Source organism: Lates calcarifer, linkage group LG16_LG22 (genome assembly GCF_001640805.2).
Source record: "Lates calcarifer isolate ASB-BC8 linkage group LG16_LG22, TLL_Latcal_v3, whole genome shotgun sequence".
In the NCBI taxonomy this organism is placed as follows: domain Eukaryota; kingdom Metazoa; phylum Chordata; class Actinopteri; family Centropomidae; genus Lates; species Lates calcarifer.
The window spans coordinates 4886264-4903977 of NC_066848.1; the positions used below are offsets into that span (position 1 = coordinate 4886264).

The window sequence follows — 17714 nt, forward strand, 5'->3', positions numbered from 1 at the left end:
AAACTGGAATTTAAGGGGCACAATTTGAAATGAAAATCAGGGTCTGCATGAATTTAACTTTGGAATATAAATGCTCATTCACTTGTTGTTGTTTTTTTTTTTTTTTTTTTCAGCTGAGAGTGACCGCTCTGTAAATATGTTTAAATATGTAAATATATTTAAATATATTTCTGACATCCTCCAACAAGAGTAACTGTGTCTCTGGTACTTAATCTTGGTGTCTTGTGTCTGCATTGTTACTCACCATCTTTACAGTGGGAACCTGCTGATTTTAATGTTTTCTAATGTATACAAAAATAGTTATGCAATAGGTATTGGCATATACCAACAAGATATTAGATATTAGATATCAGATATTATTGGTAATTACCTTTTGTATAGCCTCTGTTTATGAGCTGATTATACTGATTGATTGACTGATTTCACTTTACCACAGCTTCTTTTCTTTACACTGTCCACACGCCATGTGCACATGCCTGCTGTCATGGTACAGTTACACTGGTTGTGTACAGGTTTATGTGAGCCAGTGCTTGGTCATATTTGGCATCACACAAAGCTTTGCTTTGTGAATCAATGCAGCCTCAAGGCCTTCAGCAGGTCCTTGTCCATGGTTGAGAATTTGCATTTAAATTGCATCGCCCACACAGGCTGATGCACTGCACCTGAAAAAGTACAGAAGGAACTGGGATGAGTTCTGGAGCAATGACATATTACTATTATATTTCACAAACAAACAGAGGACAAGCACAGTCTACAACAACAAAACAACCAAATCTCTATTTGCTTTTTATCTTATTTCCTATTTATCTATCTCTTACTCTCCACAGTTTGAGCCATGATACGAAGTCATGCTATCATATTAACTACTCCAATGAAAGTTACAAATGTGTTTACTCCTTTATATCAATAATTCAAGTGTTACTGTATGTTATCTGGTTTCACCCTTGGCCAATACAGGTGTGGCAGGCAGTATTATATAGCAGGTTTGGTCAGAGAGTAAGGAGAACAGGTTGCATTCCACTAAGGGGAGTCTCCTTGACATACATTGACGAAACCATTACGACTCCTATTACCTGCATTTGATGTGGTTGAATGATTTGATTGATTTGTATGTTCCTTACACTCTGCCATTTAGGGCCAGGAGCAAAATGCATTAAAATGCTTGTACATTCAGAAGTAGCCCGTGCCATTTAAAAGTCATTGAAGATCAGAACAATTAGATTTGATCCTGTAGGTTTCTCTTTTGGGACATGGTCACAAGAGTGACTGAAGGACAAGCTAATATTAGACACAGTTATAGAGGAATAGACGGTGTGGCCTGTGACAGCAAGTCTGCCAAGATGTAGCCTAACAGAGAGACAGAGAGACAAGTTATATTGTGTCTGTCTCTTTTAAGATAGCTGGAAATCTTTGAAGTGAAGTCAGCTAAACAGTAAAGTGCCAAGGTTTGCTGTAGTAAAAGTTGACCAAGTCAAGTATGGACACCATTTTTTTTATATCCATGATAACTTGTTTTAATTTAGCACCAGAAAAATAATCAAGAGCAGATCATGAGGCTATACACCTTTGACTGTACTTATATTACTGATGACTTTAAAACTATCAAAACTTTTAAATATACAAATCTATTTCTTCACATCTGCATTACGTATACTACATATACATTTATTATGTGACATATTTTTGTGACCTTTAATGGAGTAACTGTGTGAAAGATGTTTGTATAGGTGCAGTCAAGTGTAGCCTGTGCATGTGTTTGTTTTGAATTAGCCAGCACAGAAGTGTTTTATCTATGCACACTGGTGCAACACTGGGCATGTGTATGAAGCCGTAGTCCAGCCCCGCAACCCGCCCACCACCCTCCCTCTTCCCTTCGGTGCGTCTCGGTCCGCCCGCAGCAGTCTCCTTCCCGGCGAGGTTTCACTACAGAGATGGCTGCGAAAGTGTGCAGATCAGTACTCCTGTTGTCCCGGAGCAGCGGAGCGGTGGCCGGCAGCCTCCCCGCACTTGTTGTCTCTTCACAGCGACATCATCAGCACATAAGACCGGTAAGTCCCAGGACGTGTGTGCGCACAGGGAGAGGTGTGTAGGACCCGGGCAGGCAGGCAGGCAGGCTGGACCTAGAGAGAGAGAGAAAGCGGCGGCTGGGCTGGCTAAGGAAGTAAAGCTAACTAGCCTCAAGATTTTTTTCCGTTCATGTCTTTTCTTGAAATTGCGCCTCACGGAAAGGCGAGGCACAAGATGAGTCATGATATATGTCCTAACCCGGTGTCGTGTGGTTATTTTAACCCGCGGTGGGACGTAGGGCTTTGACAGAGGCAATGCAGTTTTTTTTGGAGCGCTTGCTGAAGCCCATCAACACCCCACTGGCGCTGCCCCGCCGTTTACTGTAACTAGCCTTCAGACACTCTGCCCTGATTCCACATATTGGCTCATATCTCATGTTTTCTTCCGCGTCCTTCAACTTTGCAGGCATATTTTATCTCTACCCAGTGCTGTTCTGATTGCTGTGTGTGAATGTGAATGCGATCCCGTTGAAGGTGTTGGATTAATCCTGCAGCAGATGTTGGGGTTGGCTTGATCACCGACGGCCTGGGATGGGTGTCTTATTTTTGTGCTGTTGCAATAAGGATGTTTGGTGTAAGCAGGTTGTGGTTGTTTTTTTTTTTTTTTTGTGGGTGGGGGGGGGGGTGGTTGCCAGTCCATGACCGATGGTTCCCCTCATCTCTCTACATGCTTCTACACGGTGTGTGAACTGCAGCGTCTGTGTGGTGGTGCAGCAGCAGAAACTCAGAATAATGAATGTCTGCCCAGAGCTGAAGAGGAAAACTACAGTTGTGCTAATGTGAGAGACGGAGCGAGACACACACTCACTGTTGATGCACACATTCTTACACACACACACATGAGACTTAACAGAAACATGGAAGCCCACACTTGGATGATGTCAGACTCTCCAGCCAGCCTGCTGTTTTCTCCCCTCCCTGCGGGTGTTTCCCCATTCAGCTGGGAGATCCTGGGTTTTCCTGCAAGCTGATTCAGGTCCTTTACACAGCCACTGTAACGACAGATGCAGCTTCAAAGATACTCACGTAACAGGAAGGTAACTGTGTTGACAAAACTGTCACTACGATGCAATAGTTGCACATGTTGTTCCTGCCTCTGTGACCCACTCCCTCGCCTGAAACTCTGAGCCTTTACGGCAGCTGCCTGAGGAAGGAGGTGAAGCACAGGCTGGACCTGAATATGAAAGAATGAGGAAGTCGCTGAAACCCAGGACAGGATGGCCCCTTCTCGTGTAGCTAGGAATACTGCTGTGATATTTTCTGAGTGTTCTTTTGCCATACAGATCACTCCTATTGTGTCTTGCTTTTTCTTGCTCTCTATTTATCTTGTGATGACCTTTCTCTCTTTCCCAGGTTTTTCTTTTCTTACCCCTCCCTTATACAAACACGCACACACTTGCCACATGCCTTGTGAAATCAAATGAGGCTCTTCTTCCTGTGAAACAGGCCGGAGCTTAAGTTGCTGTCAAAACAGACACGCTCGGTCCACATCTCCACACTGGGCTCTGCTGCTATCACCTACTGTGAACTATTACAACAGAACACATTTAATCCTGTGGAGAGGGGAATATTCTCCCCTCCTCTAAAATAAGTAGGCCTATTTAAATCTTAAGTGATTTAACAGGGTGAGTTGCGTTTCGGCAGAGTTGGCACTAATAATAAGTTTTCATTTTCTTTCAGTCTGTTCAGGTCATAGTTTTGTTTGCCTGTCATATTGTGTCCTCGTCCATCCAAGCGTTGCTGCTGCAGCCCCTAACGCGGGCCTGTCACTGTGTGACAGCCAAGCCTTCATATTCATTTGTGAGTCCTTCACTGCAGTTGCTGTTTCGAGACCTGTGTCTGTAAAGCTGCAGTGGGACATGTACTAATAAGTTGTCATTAAGCATGTAGTGTCTGTTAGCAGGACATGTTCCTCAAAAGACACAAATATCTGGAGCCCAATTTTAAGCAGTGAGCTGGCTGACTGCGTGGTGCAGTCATGATGGGTTAACTCCCCAGGGATGCACAGCAGACTGTGGCTCCAGAGGCTTGCATTTAACCTGCACCAGATTACTATTGAGTCAGCTGTCATATAAAATGCTGCTGTCTTGAAGAGTGGCAGGACATTTGACAGTGTTTGTAAAAGGGTTATAAATTACAAGTTGAAGTGGAGTTTTCTGTAGTATGAATAAATAAATAAATAAAATGTATTTCCCTATGTTGCATCAAAAAGGGGTTGTACAGTGAACTTGGGAGTAAACGAGAGATCAAATCGCGTTTTCTTTTAGTTATTTATTTCCATTTAAGCCGATATAGTCATTAAAGCTGAGCAGTTGGTGGCTGTATAGTCTTTAGGGCCAGGGGGTCAAAGCCCACTCCTGGCTTTTAATCCAATCAGTGTAGGAGTAAACTAATTTATCCCTGCTGCCTTCACAGGCTTACTGCTGAAGTTATCCGGATTAGTGTGATAAGAGAGTGACTGTCAGCTTGTGGCCGTTGTCTGCTAAAGGTGATAAGACAGTTGAATGATTGATAAACCTGTCCATACTACTACTTTATTGGCAAAACTAGTTTGTGATCTCACATTTTCATATATGACTGAGAGGAATGCAGAACATTTTGACATGAAATGATGAATGAACTGTTACATAAGCTGTCATTTATGTGGTCTAGGCTAATAAATGATTTCTTTCTCTTTGGAAGTCGGATGATTGACAGGTGTGTGTCCCTCTCCTGTATGGAAAGTAATTGATGGCATTTCAATGCTAAAGGCAAATTGTCTGTTTATGATATTAAAGGTTTATGATGATGACCTGCATGTCTGTCCTCAGATTTTATCATACAGTGTGTTGTACCTCTGCTGAAGAGGAATCTTAATAGTCTTTGGTTAGCACAGCTGTACTGTTCCATCTTTTCAGTGATATTGGATTACTATCAGTACACAGGCAATTTTAATGGGCATGAAGTGCAATCTAGAGGGTTTTCTTTAGTGGGTGAGAAAATTGATTTGAGTTTTCCTGCGGGGTTTCATACACTCTTGCTGGGCTATATAAGGCAAAGTGATATGATAGAATTTCAGTCAGTCAAAGGTATAGTTACAAAAATGATTGATTTGTTGACTGGATATTCCATTCATTGCACATACTTTGCCATGTTCCTGCTACTGCTCTTTATATACTTTCCACATTAGCATGCAGTATTACCTGGTTTGGGTACAGTCAAAGTGAAGGAAACTGTACAACCGACCTGCTTTATGAGGTGCTTTTTAGCTCAATAGTAAACAACACAAAGAACTAATACAGTCAAGTCATGTCAAGCCATGTGAACAAGAAAAAATACCAAAAGAACCCTTGAGGGAGGGATCACACAAAAGAGGACCTCTTTCAGGAATCAATTTGGCAGCATGACAAAACAAGATCAGCAATATAATATCATGGAGCGTAGAGATTGCTGCTATTAAAAAGGTTGAATTAAACATTTCTGGTTTACTGTCTGGTGTCAAACCAATAATCATTCAGAAATCTATTCAGAAACATTAAAGTGTATCACAGCTCAAGGCAGACTGATATCTATACCCACTAAACGGTTGAACGACTGACTCCACTACTGACTGCCCACTTCTTCACAGTTTGAATTAGTTTTAGATAGAGGGCTGCTGAGCAATGAACAGGAAATAGAGGAGAGACACCAATCTTGTATCACCAGGCAGGCATGTTAGTCCACTCTGCCTCAGCGGCAACCTATCTTAGTTAGACCAATGTCTAGATAGAAAATGAGTGCATTTGCCCCTCTACAGGACTTGAGTGCCTGGTAAAATCTAAAAATTGCCACAAACTTTGACCCCTGTGTGTTTGTATTAGAATTGGCTTCCCAGAAATGAGGCTGTATTGCTACTGTGTTGTTAATAAAGTAGAGTGTCCATTATTACTGCTGTTTGCTCTCATTTGTTTTCTGTGTGGGCAGATGATCAGTGTGAAAGGTGGACTTAAAGTAAACATACAGCAATCATTTGATCATCACATAAGTAATGCAGGAAATTGAGAGATAAAATATGTTGCTGGCACCGGATAACACCATGTCAGTGTGATGTTGCTTAAACCACCATTCCTCTCATTCCTAATGTCAAAAAACCAGATGAGAAGTGGTATTACATACATGTGCAGCAGCAATAGAAAAGGAAAGGGCAAAGAGGTGATTCAGCCAATTGAACACCCTGCCTTTTTAAAGTTACTCCACATATACATATCAGCAGGCATCGTAAAAATAGACATTATGGCAGAACAGTTGTATTGGACTGCATTAGAATGTACAGATGCCATGCTAAGTGTCCTCAACAAAACAAATTTATCTAATACAATTAGTGCTTTAGAAACCTAGTTGAACTTTGTCCTAGCATCCACTTCAGCGTTTCATTTTGTTGGGTGACAAACAGAATCTAACATTTGTCATCTTGACATAAAAACAGCACGCTTACTCAGGGGTGAGGTAATGATGCATTTAGCACATTATAAAATGCAGTTTATTTACAGATGATCTCTTTGTGCATTTCTGATCTTCACTAAAAACACAAAAACAGCTGACACAAAGCAGCATAGATAACGTGTATCCACAGCTCTCATTTGGAAAGCGTTGGGAAATATGTAACTCATGAACCACGCCAGTATGTAGATCATCACACTTACTCACTCCTTCAAACTTAAAGGAGAAGTGAGATTATTATGCATTGTCTTGCAGTCAAACAAAATAACAAGTGTATGTTATCATCTTGGTGCGGTGATGAAATGCTGATGGCCATAGTGGCTGTGTTTCTGACAAAGCTTCTGTCAGCTCAGGTGGCGATCACCCTGGCAAGCAGTAGCCAGAGTAATTTCCAACGTCTGCTGTGATTCAGGAGTTGTAAGGCTGACCTGGCAGGCGTTCTACACTGGAACTGAGAATGGTGCATTTGTATTTTCTGACACTTTTCCAGTGAGTTTCTATCATCCTTCTCACTGTTTCCATTACAATTAGGTTGACAGGTCTGTGAAATGGTTGAGCTAAAGCCGGGGATGGGCTTCAACAGAGTAACTAGCATAGTTCTGTGTGGAATAAGCAGTAGAGGAAATAATATTCTTACAGTGCTTCCACATCCTATTGACTTAAGTGGGTTATTATGCTGAATTTGTCAGATATTGTATGTGATAATCACATTACAACATCTCATGGCTCTCCTTGATGCTTTTACATTTTTTTAATTGTTTCAAATATTGCTGCAGCTGAAGGTAGACCTGTTCGAACAACATGCAAAGCAGGCATTTTGACTCTTGCCCCTAAACAGCTGTGAATTTTGCAGCTATATCATTGCATATTTTTTATGCTTAATTTTTAAGCTAAATCAGCTAATTAATTGGCATAGAGAGAAAACTCTCCCTTTCCTTCTCCCTCTTAGGCTCTCCTATATCCTCGAACATATGCTAGTGTGTGTCCTGTTTCCCCTGTGCTTCCCTTTTCTAATTTCCCCTGCGCTATCTGATTCCATCACATTACAACACCTGCTCAGTACAGTAACCTTTCTCATGCTCACCAGCTATTTGCCCCATGGTCAAAAGAACTGCCCTGGAAGGTGAAAAGGTTCAGTATTTGACCCTTACCGAAGATGGTATTCTGTAGTTAGCAAGTGTGGTTGCTGCAGCATCCCTCCATCTGTCTCCTTGTTTGAATATACAGTTATTATTTTAATGCCTCAGCTCCTAAGTAGACTAAGGAGCCACATGTGCCTGTAATCTACTGTTCATTATGGAGATGCTGTGGCATTGTAATGGATGAGACTATTGTGATGGACAAAGTCCTCATTAGTACTCTGGAAGGGATTTCACCCTTGAATTGGTAAATGACTGGTGAACCTCTGCTGTTGGCATAGAGTAATTAGCTGCTTCCCATGTTTCTGTGTGGCCCAGTGTGTCTCTAGTCAAGTCTGAAAAGGACATTAAACTAGGCCAATGTGTGTAATGTGATGATGGATGGCGGCAACGCTTGGTTACCTCCTCTCATCTCTGGGACGTCTGGCTGGTGGCGTCCTCTGCCAGGAGGGCAGGTGAGGCTGCTGCTAGAACCTGAAGGTCATCGGCAGCCCAGCCTTTCATGCCATTATATGGCATTGGGCTCATTATTGTGACAGCAAAACAAATCTGCGGCGATGCTGGGTCCAAATGAGCACTGTAAATCAGACCGGGCAGATTTGGCTTGTACGAAGGTCAGCTGTGCCTGAGTCTGTCAAAGAATGTTTGACAGCTATGTGAACGCATTTCCAGACTGAGGTGTTCAGCTCAGTCTAATTCTCTTTCTGGTTATCCTCTGAGTATTAATGCTGCAGATAGATACTGTGTGTCTTGTCTGTATTGTTGTGGGCTTCTTTGAACTTTGTTTTATTTATTACAGTTTTACATCTTGATTTACATAAAACCTTGGAGCAACCAACACAGGACCAACAAAAATACAACAGAGGAACACCATGAGGGGGAGAGAGTCAGTTATATCTGCAGGCCAGAGAACCTTAAAAATAGGACAGCCTTAATTGCCAATGGTTGTGATGTGAATATGCTAATGTGTTACCTGTGTCTGCTCATGGGTGAATGTCTACCTGTCTTTTTGCTGGAGGTGTCCACCTACTCAAGGTCGCCAAAATTCACTGCCCCACACATTCCAACGAGAAAGGGGACAAGATGAGTTTGCTTCCTGTCGCAAATTGATCCCACTGTGTTTGTTTTTCACATGGTTCAGTTTGACAGGACTTTGCCCTGCAAAATATCAAGACTGTCCAATATGCAGCTAATTAGTGTGAGAGCAGGGTGGGGTTGACCTCTCCTTCAGGAAGTATTGATTGATTGTTTGTTGTTTATACAAGTTCATGGTGAATTAATACGAGCAGCAGAGTAGGACGGATGCTTGCTGAGTGCAGGGACATTGACTGTGAGTAGTGACAATTAAGTTTTTGACATTATTTCCCATCTTTCTTGCATTTTGCTACAATATGCAAGTTTCACTTTGCCAGCTCAGGTCTGTCCTCATCTTAATTCACAGGTAGGGCCTCCCTCTCAGACCTTTTATTTGGATGTAACACATTTAAGTGTTTCTGAGCTACAGATATATACCCAGGGAAAGCCAACACACTGAGTCAAGATTAGAAAGAGTTTTTATCCTAATGAAAGTATAAACCTTTATCTATTGTGTGTAGAGCTTCTCATATCAGCCTCATGATAGAGCTGTATTCTCTGAACTCAAACTGCCCAGTATTCCTACCATGCTGCCACTTATCTACAGTGCACTGCTTTATTGAATTGAAAACAATATGGTATATTGAATCTGACAGATCCATAAATTACAATTGTGCAGTGAAAAGCAGAAAACAATCATATCAGGGCAGGGCAGCAAGAGGGGGAGTCATCACTGTGAGACAGGCAGCAGGAGAGAAGAAACTGGCTTAGCTGTCAAAAGTGATGCAGCTCTTAATTGGAATTGTGGCCTACTATGTCTGAATGAGCCCTGTTTTACTGATTACAAGAATAATGGCTGGAAAGTTGTTCAGAGGAATGTTGGGATTCTGTGATGTGAGGGTTCCCTCGGCCTCAGGCTCACCTCTCTCGCTGTGAAAGTGGGTGAGCAGAGCTGCTTCTCATTACAGCTTTGCCATGTCACTGCCAGCAGAACTGAAAGGATTATTGCAAATGTCTAACTTCTGAGCACACTTTGAGTTTCACTCAGAAGGCCATTACCCTGTTCTGGCAAAATTAGTAGATAGATAGGTAAAACTGCTTAGTCAAGTGTTGAACTTTTTTTTGCCTGGTAGCACTGCTGCAGCCAACTTCAGAATAGCTGTGAATATCAGCAACCTCCAAAATATAAAGAGTACCATTTTCTAAATAAGAACATGTATGTTGGTGAAGCAGGACCATTTAAGGTCCCTGACAACTGATTTGAGAGTAATTACTCTGTAAATTATTTATGCATGCATACAAGTCACTTAGAAACTGGAATAATAAGTTATACATTACTGGGTGTTCAAGGACACAATGCTGCTCCATTAGGTTACAGTTTAACCAAAACAGAATAACAGAATACAACACTTAGATCCAGATGTTAGAGCCAAACATTGAAAGGTGAATAAAGTGTACAAATTACTTAACAGATCACTTTCAAAGGGGGATCCCTGCAAACTTAAACTCAACTCGTAGCGCTCTAATTGCTTGGACACCCCCACCCCCCCACAAGCCCATAAGTAGTCTTTTTGTCCCTGCTAGATCGATCCACTTGGTTAATGGCAAGAGGTCTTGATATTTTCAAGTTTGTTACACCTTTTTTGTGTCCTGGCGATTTGAGAGAACAGGCCAGTGTCTCCTCTGATAAAGCCAGCTGATCTCTGAGGTGCAGAGGACAGACGCGGAAGCTCTGCTGGAAAGAAATCTGCAAGCATTTCAGAGTTTATCTGTGTGGTGGAAACATAGTGGTGTTGAGTTACCAGGGAAGTGAGGGCTTTGCTGGTCATGGTTAAACAGGATGTATGGAGAGCTGTGACATCATCCTTGTGTCGAGGTCATTGTGGCTACTGAGACTGTGTGTTGACTTGAGAGGAATTATCTCTCCATGGTGGCTTAGGGAGGCGTTGTGCCAAGCAGTGTGCCGTTTTCTTTTTAGCATCAGCTCACATTGCTTTTTTCACCCTCGGTGGTTGGCACGCATTAGTTACAGCCGTCACAATACAGCTTGTTTAAACTTGCATACACATATATTACTACTCCACGCTTTTGTGCCAAGAGCAAATAAAAGAAGTGTGCCAATTTGACATGTGTCTCTTTAAAGGGTATTTAAGCAGAAATTAAAGTTGCCATCACACAATCTCAGGATCAAAACAAACCCAAAATGCAAAAGAGGTGGAATTATTTTCTCTGCAAATGTAATTTACAGTTTCTCTGTGGAATTTCTGAAGGACACGTGATAATCATTAAAGCTGTGGTTTCATGCAGTTTCACAGTTCAACAAACAAGGTGAAATATCTAAAAATGTCAAAATAGGTTCAGGAAGCGGTCCAGTTTATGTCTAGTTTTAAGGTGAACAGTTCCTTTAAACATAAAATAACTAGGTATCTCAAAATGCACACAGAAACAAGTTGTTGCCTGGCAGCTGCTCAGAGACAACATCTTGTCTGAAAGGTCATGACAGAGAAAAGGATGTCTGCCACCCACAAACAACATTGTACAGTAGAGTTGTTCTTATCCAGGAGCTTCAAGGCCTGTTTATGCTGACTCAAAAAAATATTGCAATTTCTGTTTTTTTCCTCTTTGCTTTTACAGTAGCAGCCTGCTCTCTGCCTGAAATGAGCTGTCTGTATTTTCTGAATGATGCTTGTGACAACCTCATTACACAACCAGAAGTCAAGAACTGAGCCTTAACTGAGATTGATCAGACTCTGAGCACATCCAGGGAGTCAATGAGCCCCAGAAAGCAAGACTCTCTGTTCGGCCGGGCACCCAGTTTGTTTGCACTGTAATTACCCAGATTGTAGCAGTGCCATGGTAGACACAAGCACTCGCTGGGGATTCACCATGGTGAAAACAAAGGTGTGCAACCTATGTCCAACAATGGACTCTAAGCCCTCAAGTTCCATTGTTTTATTTGTGAGCTGCACCAGAGAGGCAAACTAAACACCTCTCAGACAGGTCACAACAAGCTCAATCATAACCCCAACTCATGTTTTTTTATTGTGTTTTTGGTGTGCATTTATAGTTATTTTCTGCCACTCTGCAGTTATATCAGGGCAGGGTCTGATAAAGTCTGATTCTAATAGTTTTCTAGTCTGTCTCCTCTGACTACTTAACTGCTAGTTTTAAATGAATCAAGGTTCTGATGTTTGAGTCTTGTTACTTTTAATTAACTTCTGTATCAGTACAAGTGGATCAATGGAGACACACATGCAATAAGCACACCTGTTTCAGAGAGCTGGGGGGTCAAGGATGTAGTAGGGCGGTGGTGGTGGTGAAGGCTTTTCTTTTGCTGCCTCAGCACTTTGGAGCCTCATTCAAACCGATCAGTCATTTTAATGGTATTCTATATTTCTGTGTGGACTGGAGGTTTTGACCAGATAATCCTATTAGAGGGGTATTGTGCAAATGTTGCTCGGCCTGGGAAATATCGCCTAATTATCATATCACAGTTTTGGCTCTATAGGCAGCAGGGCAATATTAATGTGGTTTTGCTGTTGACTGACTGTGCTGCAGTAGCTGTTTCATTCACATACATTGTGTGACTTAGTCTTAGATACCTTTCTCTCACAAAACAGCTATCATGAGAGCAAAATGATCACTAGTGTCACCCATTCCCTACAAAAATTGCTATCATATGACTTTAAAGTTTAGTGCACATAATGAGTTTACTCACTGCAAGTCCAAATTAAAATCTGCTAGACTCATGCTGAACTGAAAACAGATGAATGACTTGGTTTAGTGGCAAAATGTCTTCAGCTGCACACATATATGGATAAAATCTATGCTAATTTTAGATACATATTTCGTTATGATATCATGTGCATTTTCTCTAAATATTCTGTAAAGTAAATTGAAAGACCTACTTGGAAACTCAAGGTACTTTTCACTGCTGCAAAGCCTGTAAATCTGATATTTGCATAAAGCAGTCCTGCTCATTGGTTTTAATCAGTGACCACAAAGACCTATCAGATTAGTTAAGGAAGTAGCTACATGATTATAAGATGTATAGAAAAATCTTACCTGATGTTGCCTCATATATATTGTCATTTGACCCAGCTTAAGAACAGGCCCATCTATCACTGCCTATTCTAAAACACTCTGCTGTTTTCTTGTATGTAAAAGTCAGTAAGGACTTAGAAGGGACGATGTGTGAGAGATACAATCTCTTCTCTGCTCAAAGGCACCTCCGGGAAGCAGGGCAGTAAGTAAATTGCTTATGTAAATAGCTCTGCTGCTATAATCCATTGTTGATGAGGTCTCTGACGCGACACAAAAGATTTTGAAATTCTTTTGTTCTTTGGATTAAAAGAGCAGTTAACTGTTGACTCCCAGCAGTATTGGGTCATCAATTTAAGAAGGGATATTCAATAATAATGACAGCAACTCTAACAGATATAGTAGTGGTTGAATGAAATGATGGCTTTTCGTGTTCTTGTTAGTGGTCATTGAGAGTGAGTGTGTTTGCTAATGAAAGCTGACAGCCATAATTGTTGTTCTCGGCCATCGAGTTAACGCCATGCTGTTTGTCGGGGCTCATCGTTACGGTGCAGCTACAATGTGGTATTAGTAAGCATGGCATTCATGTAGGTTAATGCTAATTAGCACGATCAGCATGATTGGGGAGGACTTTTTCCTTGACTTCAGTGTATTCAGATTGTGACTGTTACTTCAAGGTGGAGGTGGAGGTCTTTTTGTTGCTCACTTAATAGGCTGGGGCTTTGCTGCAGGTGTGTTATAGCTATGCCAGTGCAGCTCTTTGTTGTATGACAGACCTGTGAGGGAAATGAGAAATATCTAAGTCTATTCATTTTTGTGTACGTGCTTGTGCATACACGCACTTGCTTTACACCCTTTCCTTGATGGACATTGAGAAAGAAGCTGTTTGCCTCAGAAATGCCTGGTGGGTTTCTCATCCTCATTCCACACATGGAGGTCAAAAAGCAACAGACCGCGCAGTCCCACGACCTTGTCCCAGAGAAGGTTTGCGGTGACCCTGCTGCCTGCTGTCTTCTCACTGATGTCTGGCGTGTGTGTATACGCATGCCCCACAGGCCTTGCATCAGCTTGAAACACACACAAGCTTCTCACAACTTCACACACATAAAAACCTGCTTTCTCTTGTGAGACTGGGGATTGTTAGTCAGCTGTCTGTGTGAACGCTTGTTCAAAGCCTTTGATTTGAAATGGAGCTGTGAGCAAAAAGAAAGGCAGCATAGAGAGGTGGAGATACTAGACATTTCCATTCTCACTATACTGTTACTCATCCTTTGCCAGCTAGCTAACACTCCACCATTCTATAAATAGGATGGAGGAGATGGTGGAGAGGAGACTTTGTTGGAGAACGCATTTCCATGGAGACAGTCTTCAATGGGCTTTGGCTTTGTGAGCCGTTGTGCAGGACAGAATTCTCAGCTAGTGTAGTTAAAAGTATGTATTTACATTCCATATCCAGTTGTCAGGACGCTGTTTCCATAGCAGTCTGGGGAAGCCAAATTAAAACGAGCTTGTTCCTCTCTGCTAGTTTGGTGTGTCTGACTCGACCCCAAATACGGCAGCATCTACATTTTGCTTGGGAAATAACATGTGATAGGCTCCAGAGACTGGTTGTGTTTGGAAAGTTTACATCATTCAGCCTCGCTTAATACCACACACATGCGCACACAGCATGCAAAGCAAATACAACTCTGCTCCTTCCCTTTGTGCATGTAAATGATCTTGCTTGGACAGACACACAAACGTAGAGAGTCTCAGCCTTTAGTATTCCAATGGAATCTCATGACCTGCTGGCAGCCTGTATGAGGCATTTGAATGCATCTGCTTTAGTATAATTGTGCTCCATGATGTTACTCCTAAGTTATTTAAAAGTGGTCACATGTCCGGCTTGTGGCAGCTATATTAAATTATTTGCATGCTTTTGATTCAGCTGTTTCCTTGTTCTGCTAATGCGGGAAACAGAGTGTAACTGTTGTCTCCAGGGTATTGATCTAAGTGGGTGTGGCAGTTTGCTGTTGCTGTGGCATTGGAGTAAAAAAAAAAAGTGCTGCGTTTCCAGCATGCACATGGAAAAACTCAGCTAATATACAACCTTTTTATTTGTGTATCTGCTGTGGTGTTTTGCCTGCTGTGTAGGCCATCTGCAACTGAGCCCCATAACTTCCTCCTTACATTCACAGGGAGAAAATTATCTGCTTGTCAGAGAAAGGTTACTGAGTTATTCCTCCATGCAGCTAGAGCATGGAGATCAAATGCTTGTTATTCATCCAAACTGTTACCAGGTATTCTGCTGGACTGTTATTTTCCCAAGGAAAGAAGTTAAGTAGTGAGGATGCAGAAGAGCTGAGCTTAGCATCAGAGCGGATCAGTGATGTACCTTCAGCTGAGCTTTCAGCTCACGTTGCCAGAGCCTTTACCGACCCAGGTCCTGAGGGAAACCCTGGGGAAATCCCAACTCTAACATGAACTGGATAGGAAGGCGAAGCGATACAGGGGGGAAGGAGGGAGATGGAGAAGTAAGAGGGAAACTGTGAGAGTAGAAGGGGAGGTTAGGAGAAATCTCCTTTTTTGATATGTAATTGCAGCACAATTTCAGTGCTTTTTTGTTACCTGCCTTAGGCAGAGTTTATGAAATTACAATGTACTGAGTTGTCTTGTAAATCCAGGTATTTTATACTGACATGAGGAGGGTGTGAGAAACCCTTCTTGCCAAACATCAAGGCCACAAAATGCATGTGACTAACAGAGGCTGATTTTGAGGTGAGAGGTAAATATACAGGTTCCTGGAGCTTTTCAAAAGTCCTGGTGCTGCAGTTGCCTGGTAACACTTTGCACACTGAAAATGTCCTTTTTCCAACAGAGAATTGAAGGTTATCCATCTCATTGTCTCTGCCACTCATGCAAAAATGCCCTCGCTATTCTCGTTATCATCTCATCTAGTCAACAAGTCCTCCAGCTTGAACAGCTATATAGGTGGTTTGTCCCCACCCGCTTTTATGACCTATAGGACTGTGACCTGAAATTGCACACCTTCAGCAGTATGTCACCCAACTTCATTTTTTACAGGAAGACTGTCTCCATTTAGCAAGATACAGCACAGCATTTCTTTGTTCAGACATGTACTTAGTAGAAAGCCTTCTACACTTCTCAGCTACCTTTCTACTGCACTGCCCTGCACTCTTCACTTCCTTTCATTCAGCCAGCTCTTCGGAATAAATGTAACGCTACGATGCACAGGCAGTGGCAGTTTTCATTCCAGTCGTGAATTATTGATATGCCTATGAGGCTTCCCTTCAAATTTATACCTCCTTTGTTGCAAAATTGAATATAAATTATTATTTTGTCAAATACAATTTGAAGAGAGTTGCGAGTGCTCAAATTAGATCTTTTCCTTCACTTATTTTGTATTTGTCACAAAAACCCACAAGGAAAAATACATAAAGTCTAATTTCCTCAGTCTCTATGTCTGTTGCCATTTTGATTCATAACTCTGTCCCAATCCCATGCTCATCTGACATCTTCCTATGCACAAAAAATTGTATGTTTAAAGCAGTGGTAGTTCGTCATGTTCCCCTACATATAGAAATCTTGACATGACTGACACACCACATCTGTGATCAGGACCAGTGGTATAATCATGGCATTTGTGGTTAGATGTATGACCTACATTATAGAAAGTACCTATTGCCAACATCTCTTTACCACTGTCATAGTTAGCTGTCTGTGGCTGTATCCTCTTTTACCATTTCTGCCTCGCAACCTTCACTCCCAGTAGCTGCTTTGCAGTGGTTTGCTTATGGAAAGCATTTGATGTGAAGCAGCAGCACAAAGTGTTGAGTTTGCATTAGTAGTGTCTAAGATACAGTAGCTGTTAAGCAGGGCCAAAGTATTGCGGGTCAGTGTGGTTTGCTTTCTGATGTGAAGGTGCAGTGATAATGATATACAAGCTCACCTCAAAATGCCTAAAGTGTGCTGTAACGATCCAGTTTTATAAGGACTCACTGAGGGTGAGAGGTCAAGCTCTTCAGTCAAATGGTGTAAATGTAATAGGTGGGTAATCCTGTAACCCATTAACCCACAAAATCAGTCAACTTTAATCTTTAAAATGCAAATGATATGCTTAATCAGCCTTTAAACATTCTAGTACCTGATTAAAAAAAGGTTACCAGACTGGGAAACCAGTTTAACATTTGGTGTTAGCAGTCAGAACATGAGAAGGGATGTCACACGTGGCCTTGGAGCTATATTTCTGATACCATGTTTTGAATTTCACAGCCTATAAGTATAGACTAGAACCAGTTTAATGTATTTCACAGAAGGTCCTCAGTGCTGCTAAAATGAAAATTATTCCTTGCATTAATCTTAGTTTTATGTGGGTAATTCAGGTGTATAATTCAAACACAACAATCTCTTAATCACAGTTGTATTTGAATTTCACTGGTTATCTTTCTGTGTGTTTGCGTAATGTGTTGCTGTGTGTAAAGGGGCTAAGATAAATAGGAAAAAATGGGAAAAATCCCTGCCTCCTCTTATACTACTGACCATCCCATGTGCCTGTAAACAGCAATATCTTGTACATAGTAACTTGTCCTTAGGGGATCCAGTTAATTCTATTCTACTTAAGCCTCATCTTCAGCAGAGACAAATGACAGGCCCATAAAACTTTGACTGATGTAGTTGGCTAGAGTTACAGCACAGGCTCAACTTGAAGCCAAAGCTGAGCTGCAGTGTTGTGGTGCCATCCTCCAGACCTTTAGGGTTATTCGAAAAACGATCTGGATTAATAGTTGTTTGCCTGAGTTAACCTGCAGAGACACAGCATACAGCAGACACTGTGTGGTTGTCCTTTGTGCTCATGCAGCAGCAGGCTGCTCTAAACAAATACTTCCTATTTTAAGACCCACACTCTTAAATACATGCAATAACCGTCACAACTTTT

At 41.7% G+C, this 17714-nt stretch overlaps 1 protein-coding gene across 2 annotated transcripts in view; it reads left to right on the forward strand.

Moving 5' to 3' along the window:
* The first annotated feature begins 1850 nt into the window (after positions 1 to 1850).
* Positions 1851 to 17714, forward strand: part of mcu (mitochondrial calcium uniporter) — a 50705-nt gene continuing 34841 nt past the window's right edge. Inside the window, exon 1 of one of the 2 annotated variants that reach the window (XM_018660092.2) lies at positions 1851 to 2048. In XM_018660092.2, the coding sequence (XP_018515608.1) occupies positions 1932 to 2048 (117 nt within the window). In that variant the 5' untranslated portion in view covers positions 1851 to 1931. The remainder of the gene's footprint in view (positions 2049 to 17714) is intronic. The other variant, XM_018660091.2, reaches the window with a different exon arrangement.